We start from the raw sequence: 16,546 nt of genomic DNA on the forward strand, positions 1-16,546 counted from the left end.
AGTTAACTTATAAATAGATATATAGCTAATATCTAATTAAAGAAGTTTTATTATATATAATAATCAGGAGAATCACTATTCAAGAGAAATAAGTAATTTATTTTAAATACTAATATACTTATTCTTTTACTTGTGTTTCTTCTATCTCATAAAGATATCTATTAATAAGTAGGGGATTAGCTATCTAAACAATATCTATCCCAATCCCCATATTAATCAGCACACCACTGCTTGCAAAATAGTCATTTTAAATGCAATACAGGGTGGGCGGCTCAGTCAGGGTGGGCGACTCGGTTGGGAAATACGTTAATTGACTAGTGATTATTAATTTATCTATTATAATCTAGTCTTTCTAGCTGGTAGTTAATAGTAGGTAGATTAGACCTTTAGCTCCAATCTGGCCTGGCCATGATAGTTAATCAAAAGTCTATATCTTAACCTGACTGGTGGTTAATGGTCAGATTATAGTTAAGGTACAACAGTCAGGTTAATCCACTCTACTACTACTACTACCAAGATATGAGATTAAGTTCTCTTTGTTTCCTTTATTTAACATATTTATATTTCTTGAGCTATTATTATAGTGATTATTCGGTTGTTCTCCTATATAGATTATGAACTTCTCTAAGTAAAGTAGTATTCTGTCTGTCCCCAGTATATTGCTGATGTGGCAGGACTACTATTACTACTAGCGACATATTTTGCAAAGAAAATTAGCATGCTGTAGGGCATGTGGGAAACACCTCTTGAAAGCACAAGGTATTATCAAAATTTCAAAATGTAATTAATAGCGCAGATATGGATTGAAACGTCCAATTAGAATATGATTTCCCCAATTTAATCAAAAATTATTTCGCTTGTCCTGAGTCTTTGAAATATTAAGGATTGAAGGAAGCCTGTTTGTATAAATAGACATACTTTAGAGCAGAGATAAGTTGTATACATCATACAACCCTTCAACCTCCTATAAGATATTCGAGATCACAAGTATTGTTAATAATGACTACAAGGAGAGAGATAGGGAAAGTCCATGGCCTGGTCATTGGAATCCTGTCATCAATATTCAGGAAATGCATCGACTCAATGTTATCTAATACCACAGGATGAAAATGAGAAAGAGCCTGGGCCAATGTTACTTGGCTTCAATGAAGATCACTCATGATGTCCTCATCGGCATCAGCAGCATTGGCATTGCCTGCAGGGAAACTCCTGCCAATCTTTCCAGAATGGTCCACCCATCTCTGAGTCTTTTGCAAAAACTGGAAATGGTCATTGCCGAGATCCAGTTCGACGTTGCTTTGGTTGACGGTGTCCGCGAGTACTTGAAACGACTGGTCCGCTAATATAAGTTGACATTGCACCCGGCGTTCCTGAGGCAAGCGGGACTTTGCTCCACGAGCAAGCCGAAGCATCGAATGATCGTCATTATTTCGTGGGTGTAACAAGACAGCATCTAACATGTTAGACATGATTGTGCAAGCCACAAACTGTTCAATTCCTGAGGATGGTAAACAGCCTGATACACGGTGTGCTACATCCTGCATTGTGAGAGCACAAAAAGTTTTCCCTAACTTTGTAACCATGAATTTAGGGAAAGCTCGTATAACCTGAGAGACAAGGCCCAGGTTATTATCCTGCATTCAGTCAATTCCGAGATCCTAGAAATAGGGACCACTTCATGTTTTCACTCACCATGCACCACACGGATTGGGCGATCTCAATCTCAGCAATGAGTCCACGGTAGTCACCCCGCTCGAATGCTTCAGCAACGGATGCATACGGTTTGGTTAAGGACTGGTAGATTCTCGTGACATGGGACGCAATGATCCCAGGCTCCGGCGTTAGCTGATTTATCAACACGTTAGCTGCTCCGGCATCTATTAAGTGACAGCTTGGCGGATTTTACCCTTCCATGGCCGAGGAGGCTAACTAGAATCCATTTCTTGTATGCTTCCACCATGATTTTGCTGACTGAATTTGTAACAGGAGAAGCAATCACCATACTTAAACAGTGTTGGGCCTTGGACCACTGCTTCAGTGCCATATAAACCATCGACCCATATAGAAGGTATTGGAGACAATCTCTGTATGTCAGCTTCGAAGAGAAATCTGCATTCTCATCGATCAATGCATCGCTAGGTTCATGGACTGCACAAGGCAAATGACGATGGTGCCTTTGATATGCTTGACCCGTGGTTGTAGGGAATAGATAGATTTGTCTATCCAGAACTGGTAACGCATGACCGTATGAATTTGATAGTAAACAAAGCCTAACAAAGACAAGGTGTATAGAAGTGAAAACCCGCGAGCGAGGATCTATTTTGAGTATAGAATCTTTCATGATTTGAACTGCTAGTAGGGGCTATACAAGTCAGTAACAACACCACTACACTAGAAGCAGGTCCACGCCACCCTACCTTTGAAACAGCCAGGGCAGCTTGGGATACAAGGTGAACAATGTTCCGCCATTCCTGACCGGCATATCTCATTTGTATAGGGTCAAATTGTTGTAAGAAAAGAACGGCCCATCCCCATGAATTGCCTCCCGGAAGTACATCATCTGGTAAGATGTTTTTGGTATTGTTCTGGATGGATTGTATGCGATAGTTGAGCACATAGAGATATGACAGGGAATGCTCTGATGGGTCAAGATTCTGCACATGAACAACATTAGCCGCTACTGCTTTGGAATGTATGATACATGAGAGCTATGGACAACACGAGATATGGACAAATGGGTCAGGGGAATTTGCTTACATCTAAAAGATACTGACTAGCATTCGCAATGTCAGAAGGCTTGCCTGGTTGCTTAAGGTAGGAAATGAGGTCACGGATTTGGCTATCATATTTCTCGTTATGCACACCGTGTGGAGATTGTGAACGGGGAGGCAGAGATGTCAGGCGGGTAAGGATCTCTGCCATGGTCATAGACATATGGCACGATCAAATGTGTATCTTGGATGTATCGAACGTATCGATGAAGACTTGCAGAGATAGAAGAAATTGAAGCACTGTAGCATGGAACGGTCCGTTTGATAATGCTGCCAATGGCCAATTAGTTGGTTGTACTGAGGCTGGAAAGTCTGCGTCATTTCAAGTATTGGCGGGGGGTTCTGGGCTATCATGCATAGGTATGAGTTTATGTAGGCCACCGCTTTTATCGTAACATGCCCCCGATTCGTCCTACTTTGTATGTGACAATAACAGGTAACGTGTATTTTACAAGAATAAACAAAGCGACCCACGCTTATACGTTACTTAAACTGACATGAGAACTGGACCCTTCCATGGAAGCCCGGTGTTTAATCTGAAGCATGGGCTTGATACCAGGCATGCTCTAGGGGCTTTAATTAAGGGCGGGTATTACTTCACTCAGTTCACAAAACTCCTTGGCAGCGGTCTTCTTTGTGACTTCTGATTAGTCATACAAGCATAAGTTGGTGAAGAGCAAAGTCAGTACCGAGAAAGCAGGAGCAATTCCGAATGCCGTCATTTTTCGCTGAACTCGCACCGATATAACAATCCATTTTACTTATTGACACACACTCATTTCTATTGACAATTTACCGGTCAGGTTTACGAATCCTCAAGACTTTACCAATGTCTCTTACGGAATCATCTGCCCATGACATCGCTAAGGCTGGCTCTCTAGCCTCTCGTCGTCTAGCCGTCCTGTCCGAAATAGACCGCAATGAGGCATTGACATCACTTCACAATGCCTTGTCAAAGAACAAGAGTTCCATCTTGGAGGCAAATTCTAGGGATGTGGAGATCGCGACGTGTGCTGCAGAAAGCGGTAACCTGAGCCACAGTGTCCTAAAGCGACTCGACTTATCGAGGCCGGGAAAGTATGATGACATGTTGCAGGGTATATTGAGTGTGCGGGATCTAAAGGATCCGAGTGAGTGTCTGAAGACCGGTTTTTGTTAACTTTTACTGACGGCGTCAAAGTCGGAGATGTCACCCTACGGACGCTTGTAGACGACGGACTTGTTCTAGAAAGAGTGAGCTGCCCAATTGGTGTCTTGCTCATTATTTTTGAAGCTCGCCCAGAGGTCATTGCAAATATAGCGGCGTTGGCAATTAAATCAGGGAATTCTGCAATCCTCAAAGGTAAAAACATGATAATATGCCCTATGTTTTCCCGCGAATTGCTCATTGTTTGCTGACCCGTAAAAAGGTGGGAAAGAGTCGACGCAAACCTTCGTTACTATCTCGAAAGTTATCTCTGAGGCCATTTCAAATACCAAGGTTCCTGAGTCATCAGTTCAACTAGTTGTAACAAGAGATGTCGTTGCCTCATTACTTGCCCAGGACAGACTAATCGACCTCGTCATCCCTCGAGGTTCGAACGATCTCGTCCGTTACGTCAAGGATAATACGAAAATCCCTGTACTTGGTCATGCCGATGGGATTTGTTCCGCATACCTTCACTCTGATGCAGACGCAGACATTGCCATTAAGGTAGTCGTGGACTCCAAAACCGATTACCCGGCCGCTTGCAATTCCCTTGAAACATTGCTCGTGCATCAGGATTGCCTTGAGACTATTTTCCCCAAGATCGCCGAAGCACTATTCACGAAACGGGTGTGTCTCCGCTGTGACGCACCTGCAAAAGCGGCGCTATCAGAGAAATTGCCAACTATACCGGATGGCTTGCTGCTGGATGCTACCGATGCCGACTATGATACCGAGTTTTTGGACCTCATCTTGGCTGTCAAAACAATTGCCTCGACATCGCAGCCCAGCGCTGCTATTGAAAAGGCAGTTGATCATATAAATTCACATTCGTCTGGACACACCGACGTCATCTTGACTGCGTCAAAGCAGGCAGCAGACATGTTCATGAACAGCATTGATAGTGCGGGTGTCTTCTGGAATGCTTCGACAAGATTCGCAGACGGGATGAGGTATGGTTTTGGTACTGAGGTTGGGATCAGTACGAACAAGATACACACGAGAGGCCCGGTTGGACTGGATGGTTTGACCATCTACAAGTATAAGCTTAGGGGGGAAGGCCACACCGCGGGTGATTACCATGAAGGTGCTGGGGGTAAGAGGTGGAAACATGAAAGTTTGCCGGTACATAACATCAGTTAGTTTGCGATTTGTCAACGCCTCATTTAGAAAACATATTCATTTCATTTCCACCTCGATTTCACATCTACGTGAATTTCTAATCAACCCACGACATTTGCTTTTGTTGCCACGTCGGCTAGAAATTCCGAAGCTAGCCAAGAAATGAGCCAGTCAACAAAGTACAGGTATAACCCTGTCCGATATTCCAGTTGACCGTCGCCGATTTTGCGATCAAGATCCACAATGAGAGAGAGCAATCCCTTAGACCTTGAAACCGCGAGACCTTCTCCGGCCGCGGGCTCTCTCGAACTTCCGACCCTTGCTTCTCACATAGGGTTTCTGCCACACGTTAGCATTAGACCTCCGGACACCACTTTCAACAGCCCTATAAAAAGTAGACATACCTTGTGGCTATGGGGGCCGAAGCCGAAGTGCTTAACAGCCTCGCGGGAGTTCTTCGGGCCACGAAGGAGAAGCGTGTTGGCTCCAGTAGGCGCACGGAGAGCCAGCTGGTCCAAAGTCATGGTCTCACCTCCAGCCTTCTCGATTCTGGCTCTGGCAGTAGCGGTGAAGCGCAGAGCAGCAACGGACAGCTTCGGGACGTTAAGAAGGCGGTTGTCATCCGTGACGCTGCCGATGACGACGACAGTCTTGCCCTTGTGGGATTCGGTCACGTTAGACGCAAGACGCGAGAGCGAAACAGGCGGGCGGTTGATTCTCGACATAAAGAGTCGACGCAACACAACCTTGTTGAAGTTCGAATCCGTGCGGCCTATGAAGTAAACATCTCGTTAGTCTCGAGCAGTCCGCGTGTTGCAGTTGAATAGGCAGGTCCAGTCGTACGGGAGAGGAAGCGGTACAGCTTCACGAGAACTTGAAGGTAAACGTTCTCGCTCTTCGGCGCCTTGCGGTGGCTGCTGCGCACATGGTGGCGGTCCAAGTCGATACCTATATTTTAAGATTAGAAAGAATGTCACCTGAATTACTCGAAAATTGCATGTAAAGAGATATGCATGAAATAAACAAGTCTTATCATTCAAAACCAACTTCAAAAGGGTGTGAAACATACCCATGGCTGCTGGTGATGGGGATACCTGGAGGTTAGCTAGCTGTCGCACCCGTATGCGAAGTCAAGCTGGTGAGGTTTTCGATCTACGATTTTACAACCGGACGGTGTGTGCGGGTTGTGCCCTACCTTACTAATCACCCAAAAATCCCGAATCAGCGTAGTCAGCAATCAGGTAACTTGTTAGTTTAGTAACTCTGTAAAGCAAAGACATGAGTTTGTAATCTTTTCCAACCTCGTAATATCTCAAAGTTCAGTCCCTACTACATTACCTAAGTAAAAGCTGGCACTCACCAACATATTTGCAAGGAATTAGCAAGGTGTCGAATACGCTGGGTACTTCTACCTGTTGATCTGGAGATGTCGGTATCTCCGACGACGGCTCATATGGTGGTGTTATCACTCATGAACAGACGATTACCCTGTCCCTATTGTCCCCCCGTCTGCTTTCTGCTGGCACTGCTTATTCCAATTCGCCGGCCGTGCATGGGTACTATTATACCATACCTTGCCATCATCAGTAGCGAACTATGGCTGAGTTCATCATTTGGATCGAGGTCCAAATACATATCTCTAGTCAACTTACCAAAGTATTCGCGAGTGCTAGAAACTGTTATTTTAATCAATAAATTTTCAGAATTTGTAGACAGACGGCGTCCTTTGGTTATCCATTATCAATCAAGTCAACAGCAGATCCCATACAACAGGGAATCGGAATGAGTTACTGTTCTCAACGCGACTCAAAGATGTATGTGTCGGCCGTGGCTTCCTCTGATACTTTCTGATACTTTCTTGTAAAACACATCCAGAGGCTCACTCCTTGGAGTAGAATTCCATAGGCGGGTCCAGATCCGTCACATCTTTACAACGTGCATAAACCAAAAAACGTACAAATAATGGTTCTCTAAGAATACGCTAGACCCGAAGTGGCTGTAGCATTCTTGAAAACTCTAAGAAAGAATTAAGCAAGGGCCTAGACCAGGGGTTTCTTATGGAGTCATGGCAGCCATGTAAATGTCAACTGGGGTTGCCCAAAGAAAATGACACTTGCCATGTTGCTTTTCTTCTTCTAATCATCTTAAACTACTTGGTAAGTATTGTTGTCTTTTGGACTATCAAGGTAAGCGTCCCATCGTCGGCCCGCCATCAGTTTCAGTACTCCCCTTGGAGTAGAATTCCATAGGTGGACCCAGATCCGTCACGTCTTTACAACATGCATCACCAAATTGACTTAAGTTCGTCCAGGTACCTGGTCATCCTGTCTATGCACATGTAGACTTGGCCCTGCAGCTTCAAGCTTAATTCGATATCAAATGAACATACTTGAATTACATTCTCAAACATATTTTATACAAATTCTCTTTTAACCCTGTTTACACAACGCATTGAGCTAGATCGCTTGAATTCATAAAACAGCCAATCAATTAGATTAGCCAGTAACGGTTATTGAGAAACACTACCGTCAATGTACGCCCGGCCCTCTTAGTCTAGTTATAAAGATTGACTGAATACTCCCGTGCAGAGTACTGATCAAGTCTGGGACATAGGGGAAGTCGTGATACATGAATATGGTTGTGGAAAAAAGGAACGAGAATTCTAAGAAAGAATCTGAGCCGGAAGTTAGAATTGATGAGAGAGTACGTGCATTGGCTACCTTGGATAATGCAAATTTACAAATTGATTACAAGATGAGTTATCCCATATTTATGGGCCCTTTATCTTGTGTTAGAAGGTAGATTTCTATCGCACTGATTGGACGTAAGGACATGATGGCTAAAGAGACAGCTGATCTATATATTGTTATAGGACACGAGGTGGATTCGTGAGAGTTCACTTGTCGCCTAATTCAACGAGGTAATCTCTTACTAGCTCAAAGCTGAGCCAACTGCTAGCCATACTGGGCGCCACTTTGAGGAGATTCGGGACTATCCCCTTGAAAAGACCACGTAATCCTTCATTAGCCACAATGACTTTCACAGCATCCCAAATTGAAGAGTATTGATAACCCATCCCAGTCATTGTGTTGATTTGAAAGCGTCGACGCAGAACATCACTAAGATAAACGGATAAGCCAATGAGTCCCACTGATAGTTGGGGAAAGCAGAGGAGGTTTCATCCTAACCACTCTTACGAGTCAAATGAAAAGGAAAAGAACTTACAAAGGATATGTGCACGTCTGGGCAACTGCGCCAGAAATTGCCCCAGCCAAAAGCTTACGTAGGGAATCTGGCGTCTTATCCCCTTCTGGCGTTAAATATGTGCGAACCGATTCATATGTCATGAAATTAAGACCAACCTGAACAACAGTCAGTGATAATCAGCATGTTGGGTTTGTCAGACTCACATATGGAGCAACACCGGCAACTGTGGGGACGATACCCCGATAGAGACCTATGATACCACCCTCATTTTTGTATATGAGAACCATGGTACGAAACATCCCTGGTAGCTTTTTGTCGGGACCGCTCTGACTGAGGACAGCAAAAGAAGCTGACTGAATTGAAAGCCGTGTCCGGACGATATCCAGAGGGTAAGTTATTACGACAGACGTAATACCGGCAGCACCTCCACAAATGAGGCGGCGCACCGGTGATAAATCCGCATTTGGTGAAGGTTCCGCAAACTTGAAACAAAGTTTTGTTAAAGACTAAGCGTAGCAAATGATTGAGAGGTGGGAAGAGAGAGAGCCCTGTGGGATTTGTATGAGATTGATAGTCCAACTCACTTTCTTATAGAAGTTATAGCTCCCAAACTGTACCGCAGAGTAGGGAACAATGCGTATGCAATTTGTGCCATTGCCTCGCATAAAACCTCTCCAGCCTTCTTCCTTTCCTATTTTGACAAGAGCTTTCCATATAGATAACCTATACTCTTCCCTGCCAACGCTTTGTATCTGAAGAAGAATCTTTAGGCGCTCAAGAGGCGAGACAATTGTTCTGGAGACTGCACCGGCCACGCCACCGCCAACAAAGGCTGCCGCTACCGGCTCAGAGACCCTTCCCTTGATTTCTCGAAGGAAATTAGGCGTGCTGGTAGTAAATTTATCCTGGGACAATAAGTAATGAAAATTGAGGAGCAAATGGGATTAGCCGTACCTCGACGGGCGTAGACGAAGGCGGCAATGGAGGCAGATGGCTCATAGACTTTTCCCTGACGCCCTTCGTTTCATCGCGTTGAGCTCCGTTTTGGCGATCTAGGCTCATTTTGCGGCTGAGAACCCAGCATCCGAATGCTATAGGTGCCTTAAGCTATCCTTGAGAATTGACGAACGTCCGTTACATGGATCGCACGAATCTGTAGGCAATTCCGATTGTGTTCCTCTCGTCGTCCTAGTCGAGCTTCGAGCATTCAACGAATGAGACCTAACAGGATACTAATATGGTTCCCGGTTTGTTCAGTTGTTGCTGTAGAACCATGAGAGCGACTTAATCCCAATCAAAGCAGCATGTTGAGAGGACACAGCCGTGTGGATATCCTTAGGAGGAAGCCTGTTGGAAAGAGCCGATAGCGTGACAGTCAAGATTATGTCGCTTAGTTGTGCTGCTTTCAAGTGTTGATTCACTGTAGGTATCAATCTTCTGTAGTTCTAGCAGTAATTTGATCATGATTAGTACTAGAGTACGATAAAAAGGAGAGAAACACTCACCTGAGATTAGGAGGATTTGTCAGTCTAGGTAATAGCAAAAGAAGTTAAGAGTGGGTGGTGATCAGAAACAGTGAAGCTGTCTTGTTTACCATCACCATCCAAGGCACACTCCGTGGAACAGTTAACTAGTTCAACTTGTTCATTGACTAACTCCCTACTCCCTAATAACAGCTTCCACCAGTCAAGTGGTCTCAAGGTTTGGTGGTCCGAGCCACATACCCCTGTAATTACTGCCCTACCAATACTCCGTACAATTCAATTATACGCCTATTTTGAGGAACAGATTCGTTGTCCGTGTCAAGGCTTTGTTACTTCGTACTGCCCAAGTAATAAACTCCCGAAGGCCTCTCAAAGATACTACGAGGGTTTCGGATGGCCTGAAATGATCAGGCTGCTTTATGCACTGCTAGGCTGTATAATTTATTACCGGCTATCTCCTAGCTCTCAAAAGTGAACAAATTTATGCTCTCAGCGGAGTAAATCAAAGGAAGCAGGCGATATTACAATGTACTGACAGTAGGCAAGTAAGTACCAAGGTACGGAGTAGTACGAAGTACGGATAGATGTTTGCTTATATGTGCTGGTGGTACCTGCTGAGGTTGTTTCACCGATGACCATGGTATCATATGTGTATTGTATGCAAACCTTGAAGTACCATACAGACGCTGTACATCTCGCTAACTGTAACTGGCGCTCAGGTAATATTAATAACGTCGTCTATGGTGTTTAAGGCCAGCCGTAGTCTCATGGTCATTCTTCAACTTCCTCATTTACTGATACTGTCCTGATTGCTCCCACCATCTGGCATCCAACCTACAACTTATCACTGTAGTGTTGCCCGTGCTACCCCGATATTCCACACGATCCACTCAACGCCCCCAACGAAAATGTCGCGCCCTGGTACTACTCTCTATGTTACCGGCTTCGGGCACGGCACTCGAGCTCGCGACTTAGCCTACGAATTCGAACGGTACGTTCGGCTCGTCGATTCTCACACGCTACAATGACCAGACGAATCGTTGCCCTTTCCGCAATATCCCTACCTCGTCGGAGTCTCGCGATGTCGACGCCGGAACTCGTCTTTCCCCTACTTTAGGAGATGTGATCCTATCCACTAGCTCCCTCCCCTCTCCCCTTTATCCATAGTCACCTTGCTGTGGAATCGCCCGAATGCATTGTTTTTGCACCGATTAGCCAAAATCACCCTTGCTGTTCATATTCGGCTGAAACTTTTACAAATATTCTGACCTCATCCTAGATATGGTCGCCTTGTTCGTTGTGACATCCCGGCCCCGCGTACGCCCTCTAGCAGACTGTGTGTTTATCCCTGTTTCGAAGCCTGCGTTTTTTCTCATACTAATCGGTGTAAGGTTTGCATTCGTCGAATATGAAAGCCGCCGTGACGCCGACGATGCCTATCACGAAATGCACAACAAACGGATTGGCAGAGATGATTTGCTGAAAATTGAAGTAAGTCCCGAAAAGTAGGATTCTCGTTTCGCTAGCTGACAATATCTTCAAGTGGGCCCGAACTCCTCCATCGGCCTCATGGCGTTTCGATTCTGGTCGTGACCGTCGCCGTGACCGTACCCCTCCTCGCCGTGGTCGTTCCCCATCCCCGCGCCGGGGTCGCAGTGACTACTCGCCTCGTCGGGATGATAGGTACGAGCGAGAGTTTGAACGGCCTGATCGCGACTACGAGCGCCGTGATCGCGACTACGAGCGCCGTGATCGCGACTATGACCGCCGTGATCGCGAGCGCGAGCGCTCTCGTGATCGCTCTCGCAGCCCTGATGACAGAGAACGTGAAATCAAAGATGATAGGGATCGCCGTGATGATGATCGTGAAAGACGCGAAGACGAGCGCGAAAATGGTCCAAATGGCGAGGATAGAAAAGGTACAGTTGTCACAGTCCCTGAACCGTTTCGCCTTTTAGCATCATCACCACCTTTCCACCCAGAGCAAGAAGATAAAGGAGAGTGGATCGGTACGTGGTATTGGAGATCAAACTAGTTACTGACCGGGATAGCTTCCCTAGACCCTTTAACTTCCGTCCATGATGAGCTCGACACCGCCGAGTAGGGCGGTAAAACCCATTCATCGCACCAGCCTCTCCTGTGTTCTGCCGAGGAGCAGGCGACTAAATGGAGAAAGATGAAGGACTTTTTCCCCATTGCTGATACCACGCTGTTAGATCAGCAAATTGAAACGAACATGAACACTGCCAGGAGAAATTGTACACCGGTATTTGTCCTAGACACCGAATCACCCTTTCTTGTTTGTTGTATACTCTCAATGTCTTAATCGTTACTGTCACAGTTGCTTCCGACGAAACGGGAAGTGGAGGAGAGCAAAACCAGGGCAAAATGATCCTTATCAATGGTGAAATGAGTTAAAATAGGGATCATAAACTCAGGGGTTTGGTTTGGTTTTTCGTGATTGGGTTTATTTATTCATTCTGGTCAGCAGCTCGAATTTTTGCCGAACGAATCTCCTTACTCCGCCAGTTTTGTCGTCATTGCGTTCCACACGATCTTCGGCGGCCCGTCGTCCGTTTTAATCACAAATTAAGTCGATTAACATTCCTTTGACCCGTCCCGTACGAACCGTCGATACGAGCGAACTTCCCATTATTGTCTCTCGAGACCGATTGTAACATCATAGTGGAACTGAATTAGTAGTAGTAACAATAACTTCGACGCGCGGTGGAGTGCCAGACTGAGAAGCGGAAGGCCAAACAGTGATTATATAAAACCATCAAATTTATGTAAAGGTATATGAATTGAAGGTCGGATGCTTACTCAAATGTTCCATATTCTCATTATGATCGCAAGGCTCAAAAAAAGACTTCTTGAGTCAGTTTATCAACATCGTTGAGGCAACAGGAGCAACGTAATTACGCATGAACTGTAGCAGTAGCCATGCCGTTGTTGAATCTGATGACACTTCGAATGTTGTCTATGCCGATTTTGTCAAAATGCGTGAATTGAGCTCGAAGGTCCGCCCTGAGCGACTACAGCTGGTATATGATATATGGGAACCCCTTTCATAACTCAATCTTCCGCAGGAGATGCTATGACTTACACTCTATGTACATCTTGAGAAATACCACCTCCCTGGCGGCAAAACCACCACAAACGGCGCGGAGCGACCCTATTTTCCATGGCGTTTAATGGTATCCAAAATTCTGTTAGTTCTATACGTCATATCTAGTTTGTTGTTGCGCTAGTATCAAGAGACAACTATCAAGGAAGCAAGATTTTTAGTCGAACTAGCACTTGGATGGACAGGTAGAGCAAGTGACGGATATGCAATTTACTGACTTGATAGGTTTAACCTGGCATAGATTGAGAGACCCTTTTCTTTCTTTTTCTTGTTCTTTTATCACATGATAAAGAATGTGTATGTAGCCACGCCATGAAACTATTTACGAAGTTGTCATGCGGGAGTGCGTCAGGGGGTGTGCCACGGTATTATGTTTGGAGGGCGGAGACGCAAGTAAATATCAGTTGGCTTCCTTTGTGGTTACCTTCTAGTGTGTACACTGAGCTCATTCGGCACTGCATCAACTGGGCCTATACTCCCTGCCATGTCATCTAAAGGCCATAACGCGTAGAGTAATGGAAACATGGTACATGTACTGTATATGCGTTTGAACCGACTTCAGATATAAAAATTTTTTGATCAGACCTAAATTAGACACTGATAGCGGTGCCTGCCAGGCTCGAGACTTGGCCCTTGTGCCTATCCATGTAGTATGAAGTATAATGGACTAACGCTGCTATATTGTTTTATTGGTTGAGCTGCACTACTAAAAACACAAAAGAGAAACGAGACTGAAGGTAGCGGATAAGGAAAAACGCTTGTTCCCTGCAACTGACCGTTGTTGGCATAGCTTGGATTAAACATAATCTATTGCATCTTCTCATATGCAGCCATAAGAGAACCTTTCGACAAAGTCAGTCACTACTGCTAATACAGCTCTAGGGTTTTGAAGGAAGACTCACCAATGAAGGTCGTGATAAGCCGAGAGCGAACTTGGCAGATATCCTCAGGAACAAGCCAAATTGTTGCACCCAGCTTTCTTGCGATGCTGATACTCAATTTCGCATTCGCATAAGCTTCTTCATCAGTGCGGCCGGAGGTGACGAGGTCATAGTCCACGTAGCTACTCTTAATGCCGCTGAGCACGTCAAGGAGGAATATGCCCGAGCCAATAGACGGATCCTTGAAGCTGCGTATGGTTGAAGCTTTGCCACCCTTCCGTGACATATCATTGGCCCAGCGGATCATTTCTGAATCTGTAATTTCACGCTTGCCCATCCGCTGTGCCAAGCTCGACAATGTATTTGTGATGTCCCTTCTCATCAATTGCCACACCAACCCAAGGGTAAGGGTCCGTTGACCGTCAGTAATATCGGCACCTTGGACGCCAACTAGGGAAAATCCAACATGCTTTCCAAGCTCGGTAGCATAGTTTGTGTTTTCAACTGCCTTGAAACGTATCATCTCATTACCAGATGCCGGAGGCTTGTTGACGTGTCTCCAATTGACGCTCCCTGGAATCACCTTGTCATAGGCTTGTAGCAGGATGGTGCCGTCGCGAAGATCATCAAAGAGAGAATTGACTGCTGGCTGAACATCCAGCGAGTTCAGCCAAAGCGTAAAAACCCTAGCTTCGCGTTCTCCCTCTGCGTCGAAATCTTCCACCTCAAGTTTGTCCTCCTCCGTGATTGGGTCAAGGCCTGGTATCGTGTTGAACAAATTGGCCACAAAAGCGAGATTGAGTTTGGGATTTCCAGCAACTAGAGAGGTTGGAGTGAGGAACTTGCGACATCCTACTTGATCTGCATTGGTCAGTACCTGCTCAGCTCGCTGAAGCAGGTCTCTGGTTTGAAGGGGACCCCGCGAGCATGTATCGGGTGCTAATTGGTTAAGAAGAACGGTATAGTTTTCACCATCTTTCACATCGGAGGAGAAATTAGTCACCCTGCGAAGGTATCAGCAAATGGTTTGCTCTGGGAGATTCCGAAAGAACACTGCTCAATGGTCCACGGGTTGTTTGGGAAAATTAGAGTTGGCTGAGCACACTCACCTTCGATCCCATTTAGCATTTTTCAAATGATAGTTGAACCAGCGCAATAAAATTTGCTCTGGAGGCAAACGAAGAAATTGCTCTAGCGTCTCATCATCCTCCAAGAGCCTATAAAGCTCAGGGTGGAGTTTGATGTCAATCTTGCCGAGCAGACCCCGACGGATGATCTGCCATATCAGACCTAAGATAAGGTGTTCGCGAACTTCTATGATATCGCCACTTCCGATATTCACGACCGAGCAACCAATGCCTTTGGCAGAGTTAATCACTATGTTATTATTCTCGGTCATATGAAATGCGTTCAGGCTCTTGATCTTCTTTCCTGGTTTATTCAGAACACGTTCGTCGATAGTGTCCGGAACGCTATCGTTTATCAGTTTTGCCAGAACAAGACCATCCTTGCACTTGTCGAACATCTCGAAGGTGTCTGTGGGAAATGGAAGAAGGTCACCGATATCGGGGTCGCCAGCAAGAATAGCATTGATGTGTCTTGTGAACTCAGTTCTTTCGTCTTCGTTAATGGTGTGGGTTACGTTCGCAGAAGAACCTTGTACTTGGATTCTTCCCCCGATGCTGCCTTTGGAGACATGGCGAGACGCGCCAGCTCCGCCCCCAGGGACCGCTGCAGGAGAGCTTGGGTCACGAACAGGTTTGTTATTTGCTGGAGTAGAACGAAGTTTAGAGATAAGCTGTTATATTGCCCCATTAGTCACTTTACAAAACATGTAGTAACAGGGAATGTTTCACTAACATCAACATAGTCTTCGAGTTCCACTCTGCGAGAGCTATCAAGCTCAACCTCTTTCAAGGCCTGCCGAACAACATCATAGGGCTGGCGCTCGGATTGTTGGGTGGCCTTTATAACAGTCGTCTCATCCAGAGAACCTCTGTCATCGAGATCTAGCTTCCGAAACGAATCTTGGAGAGCAAAGATCTCCCCTTGTTCAAACTGCGGGAATTTCCTGTGTAATTGAAAAAAGCAGTTAGAATCGATGCCACCAAACGATATTGGACCCTAGACCTAGAGCAAGAATAAGGCGGGAGAGTTAATGAAGACTGGGATGAACAAACTTTTGGAGTTTAATCACGTTCATCTTTGTGTTTCGCTCTTCGCAGTAAGAGTTGGTTTGGTATTCCAGGCCAGAAATGGCGGGTGTTGTAAAGAGTCGCTGGCAATTCGAGGCGAAATGAAGAACCAACGTGACAAAACAATCAAGCTTTCAAGAGCAAAATATTGTGACTCGAAACCGTGGGACAGATCCGAGTATGTTCTGACTGAAAGGTGGATATGAGTGATGCTCAATCAATTGATGCTCATGGTTAGGTGGCCTAGACAGTGCTCAATTATTCCCCCCTGGAGAACGATGTGGAAAAGCGGGGTGGGGTCGACTGAGCAAAGGGCAACAATAAGCCAGACTACTACGTACGCCCACAGTATCGATGGGATTTCGTCCCCAAGGCAGCATCGACGGTATTAACCCGGGAGCCTAATATGTAAAACTCGATGATCTTAGAATTTCTAGCCAATTATCAGTGTTGCAAATGTGATGTATTCGCGATCCAGTTACTTATGTATTGAATCTCTCGGGTGACAATGACGCAGTGGACTCGGCTCAGAGGGGCAATGCTTCCACATGCTGAATGTTGGCTGGCCCACCA

General features: G+C 45.5%; 6 protein-coding genes across 6 annotated transcripts; 2 read left to right on the forward strand and 4 right to left on the reverse strand.

Moving 5' to 3' along the window:
• Positions 1 to 878: 878 nt before the first annotated feature.
• BDW47DRAFT_97051 (putative COP9 subunit 3) lies at positions 879 to 3,097 on the reverse strand. Its single transcript, XM_024820335.1, has 5 exons — positions 2,758 to 3,097; positions 2,418 to 2,654; positions 1,907 to 2,362; positions 1,693 to 1,845; positions 879 to 1,634 (listed from the first exon to the last, which is right to left on the reverse strand). The coding sequence occupies exons 1-5, from the start codon at positions 2,932 to 2,934 to the stop codon at positions 1,143 to 1,145; spliced, it is 1,515 nt and encodes a 504-aa protein (XP_024676399.1). The 5' UTR covers positions 2,935 to 3,097; the 3' UTR covers positions 879 to 1,142.
• Positions 3,098 to 3,600: 503 nt separating this feature from the next.
• BDW47DRAFT_114618 (glutamate-5-semialdehyde dehydrogenase) lies at positions 3,601 to 5,100 on the forward strand (the record flags this gene model as incomplete). The annotated part of the gene is made up of 3 exons (XM_024814692.1): positions 3,601 to 3,901; positions 3,952 to 4,113; positions 4,181 to 5,100. The coding sequence occupies 3 exons, from the start codon at positions 3,601 to 3,603 to the stop codon at positions 5,098 to 5,100; spliced, it is 1,383 nt and encodes a 460-aa protein (XP_024676400.1).
• A 105-nt stretch (positions 5,101 to 5,205) lies between these two features.
• Positions 5,206 to 6,254, reverse strand: BDW47DRAFT_10 (60S ribosomal protein eL18). The gene is made up of 4 exons (XM_024811340.1): positions 6,149 to 6,254; positions 5,923 to 6,027; positions 5,484 to 5,851; positions 5,206 to 5,418 (listed from the first exon to the last, which is right to left on the reverse strand). The coding sequence occupies exons 1-4, from the start codon at positions 6,150 to 6,152 to the stop codon at positions 5,341 to 5,343; spliced, it is 555 nt and encodes a 184-aa protein (XP_024676401.1). The 5' UTR covers positions 6,153 to 6,254; the 3' UTR covers positions 5,206 to 5,340.
• Positions 6,255 to 7,859: 1,605 nt separating this feature from the next.
• Positions 7,860 to 9,914, reverse strand: BDW47DRAFT_97056 (putative mitochondrial carrier protein). The gene is made up of 6 exons (XM_024820336.1): positions 9,792 to 9,914; positions 9,241 to 9,731; positions 8,871 to 9,191; positions 8,490 to 8,768; positions 8,305 to 8,441; positions 7,860 to 8,198 (listed from the first exon to the last, which is right to left on the reverse strand). Exons 2-6 carry the CDS (start codon positions 9,346 to 9,348, stop codon positions 7,976 to 7,978), a joined length of 1,068 nt encoding a protein of 355 aa, XP_024676402.1. The 5' UTR covers positions 9,349 to 9,731; positions 9,792 to 9,914; the 3' UTR covers positions 7,860 to 7,975.
• A 660-nt stretch (positions 9,915 to 10,574) lies between these two features.
• Positions 10,575 to 12,598, forward strand: BDW47DRAFT_97059 (RNA-binding protein). The gene is made up of 5 exons (XM_024820337.1): positions 10,575 to 10,761; positions 11,050 to 11,106; positions 11,162 to 11,261; positions 11,314 to 11,689; positions 11,822 to 12,598. The coding sequence occupies exons 1-5, from the start codon at positions 10,679 to 10,681 to the stop codon at positions 11,872 to 11,874; spliced, it is 669 nt and encodes a 222-aa protein (XP_024676403.1). The 5' UTR covers positions 10,575 to 10,678; the 3' UTR covers positions 11,875 to 12,598.
• A 907-nt stretch (positions 12,599 to 13,505) lies between these two features.
• Positions 13,506 to 16,428, reverse strand: sac6 (fimbrin). Its single transcript, XM_024818309.1, has 5 exons — positions 15,959 to 16,428; positions 15,639 to 15,849; positions 14,888 to 15,576; positions 13,800 to 14,782; positions 13,506 to 13,739 (listed from the first exon to the last, which is right to left on the reverse strand). Exons 1-5 carry the CDS (start codon positions 15,979 to 15,981, stop codon positions 13,705 to 13,707), a joined length of 1,941 nt encoding a protein of 646 aa, XP_024676404.1. The 5' UTR covers positions 15,982 to 16,428; the 3' UTR covers positions 13,506 to 13,704.
• Between the last annotated feature and the right edge of the window lie 118 nt (positions 16,429 to 16,546).

Source organism: Aspergillus candidus (assembly GCF_002847045.1).
Source record: "Aspergillus candidus strain CBS 102.13 unplaced genomic scaffold BDW47scaffold_1, whole genome shotgun sequence".
NCBI classification, from domain to species: domain Eukaryota; kingdom Fungi; phylum Ascomycota; class Eurotiomycetes; order Eurotiales; family Aspergillaceae; genus Aspergillus; species Aspergillus candidus.

What these genes read in the sequence shown, in the direction of transcription:
- BDW47DRAFT_97051 (XM_024820335.1), bottom strand. Translation starts at nt 2,934, where the DNA reads ATGTCTATGACCATGGCAGAGATCCTTACCCGCCTGACATCTCTGCCT. An exon ending in CTAGTCAGTATCTTTTAGAT is followed by an intron (nt 2,655 to 2,757) that starts GTAAGCAAATTC and finishes GTTCATGTGCAG; the next exon opens with AATCTTGACCCATCAGAGCA. An exon ending in CTGCCCTGGCTGTTTCAAAG is followed by an intron (nt 2,363 to 2,417) that starts GTAGGGTGGCGT and finishes TGACTTGTATAG; the next exon opens with CCCCTACTAGCAGTTCAAAT.
- BDW47DRAFT_10 (XM_024811340.1), bottom strand. An exon ending in GCTGTACCGCTTCCTCTCCC is followed by an intron (nt 5,852 to 5,922) that starts GTACGACTGGAC and finishes TTTACTTCATAG; the next exon opens with GCCGCACGGATTCGAACTTC. An exon ending in TCGGCCCCCATAGCCACAAG is followed by an intron (nt 5,419 to 5,483) that starts GTATGTCTACTT and finishes AACGTGTGGCAG; the next exon opens with AAACCCTATGTGAGAAGCAA.
- BDW47DRAFT_97056 (XM_024820336.1), bottom strand. Translation starts at nt 9,348, where the DNA reads ATGAGCCTAGATCGCCAAAACGGAGCTCAACGCGATGAAACGAAGGGC. An exon ending in CTTCGTCTACGCCCGTCGAG is followed by an intron (nt 9,192 to 9,240) that starts GTACGGCTAATC and finishes TTATTGTCCCAG; the next exon opens with GATAAATTTACTACCAGCAC. An exon ending in TTGCCGGTGTTGCTCCATAT is followed by an intron (nt 8,442 to 8,489) that starts GTGAGTCTGACA and finishes ACTGTTGTTCAG; the next exon opens with GTTGGTCTTAATTTCATGAC.
- BDW47DRAFT_97059 (XM_024820337.1), top strand. Translation starts at nt 10,679, where the DNA reads ATGTCGCGCCCTGGTACTACTCTCTATGTTACCGGCTTCGGGCACGGC. An exon ending in TTAGCCTACGAATTCGAACG is followed by an intron (nt 10,762 to 11,049) that starts GTACGTTCGGCT and finishes ACCTCATCCTAG; the next exon opens with ATATGGTCGCCTTGTTCGTT. An exon ending in CGTACGCCCTCTAGCAGACT is followed by an intron (nt 11,107 to 11,161) that starts GTGTGTTTATCC and finishes AATCGGTGTAAG; the next exon opens with GTTTGCATTCGTCGAATATG.
- sac6 (XM_024818309.1), bottom strand. Translation starts at nt 15,981, where the DNA reads ATGAACGTGATTAAACTCCAAAA. An exon ending in AATGCTAAATGGGATCGAAG is followed by an intron (nt 14,783 to 14,887) that starts GTGAGTGTGCTC and finishes ATACCTTCGCAG; the next exon opens with GGTGACTAATTTCTCCTCCG. An exon ending in GCTTATCACGACCTTCATTG is followed by an intron (nt 13,740 to 13,799) that starts GTGAGTCTTCCT and finishes CTTTGTCGAAAG; the next exon opens with GTTCTCTTATGGCTGCATAT.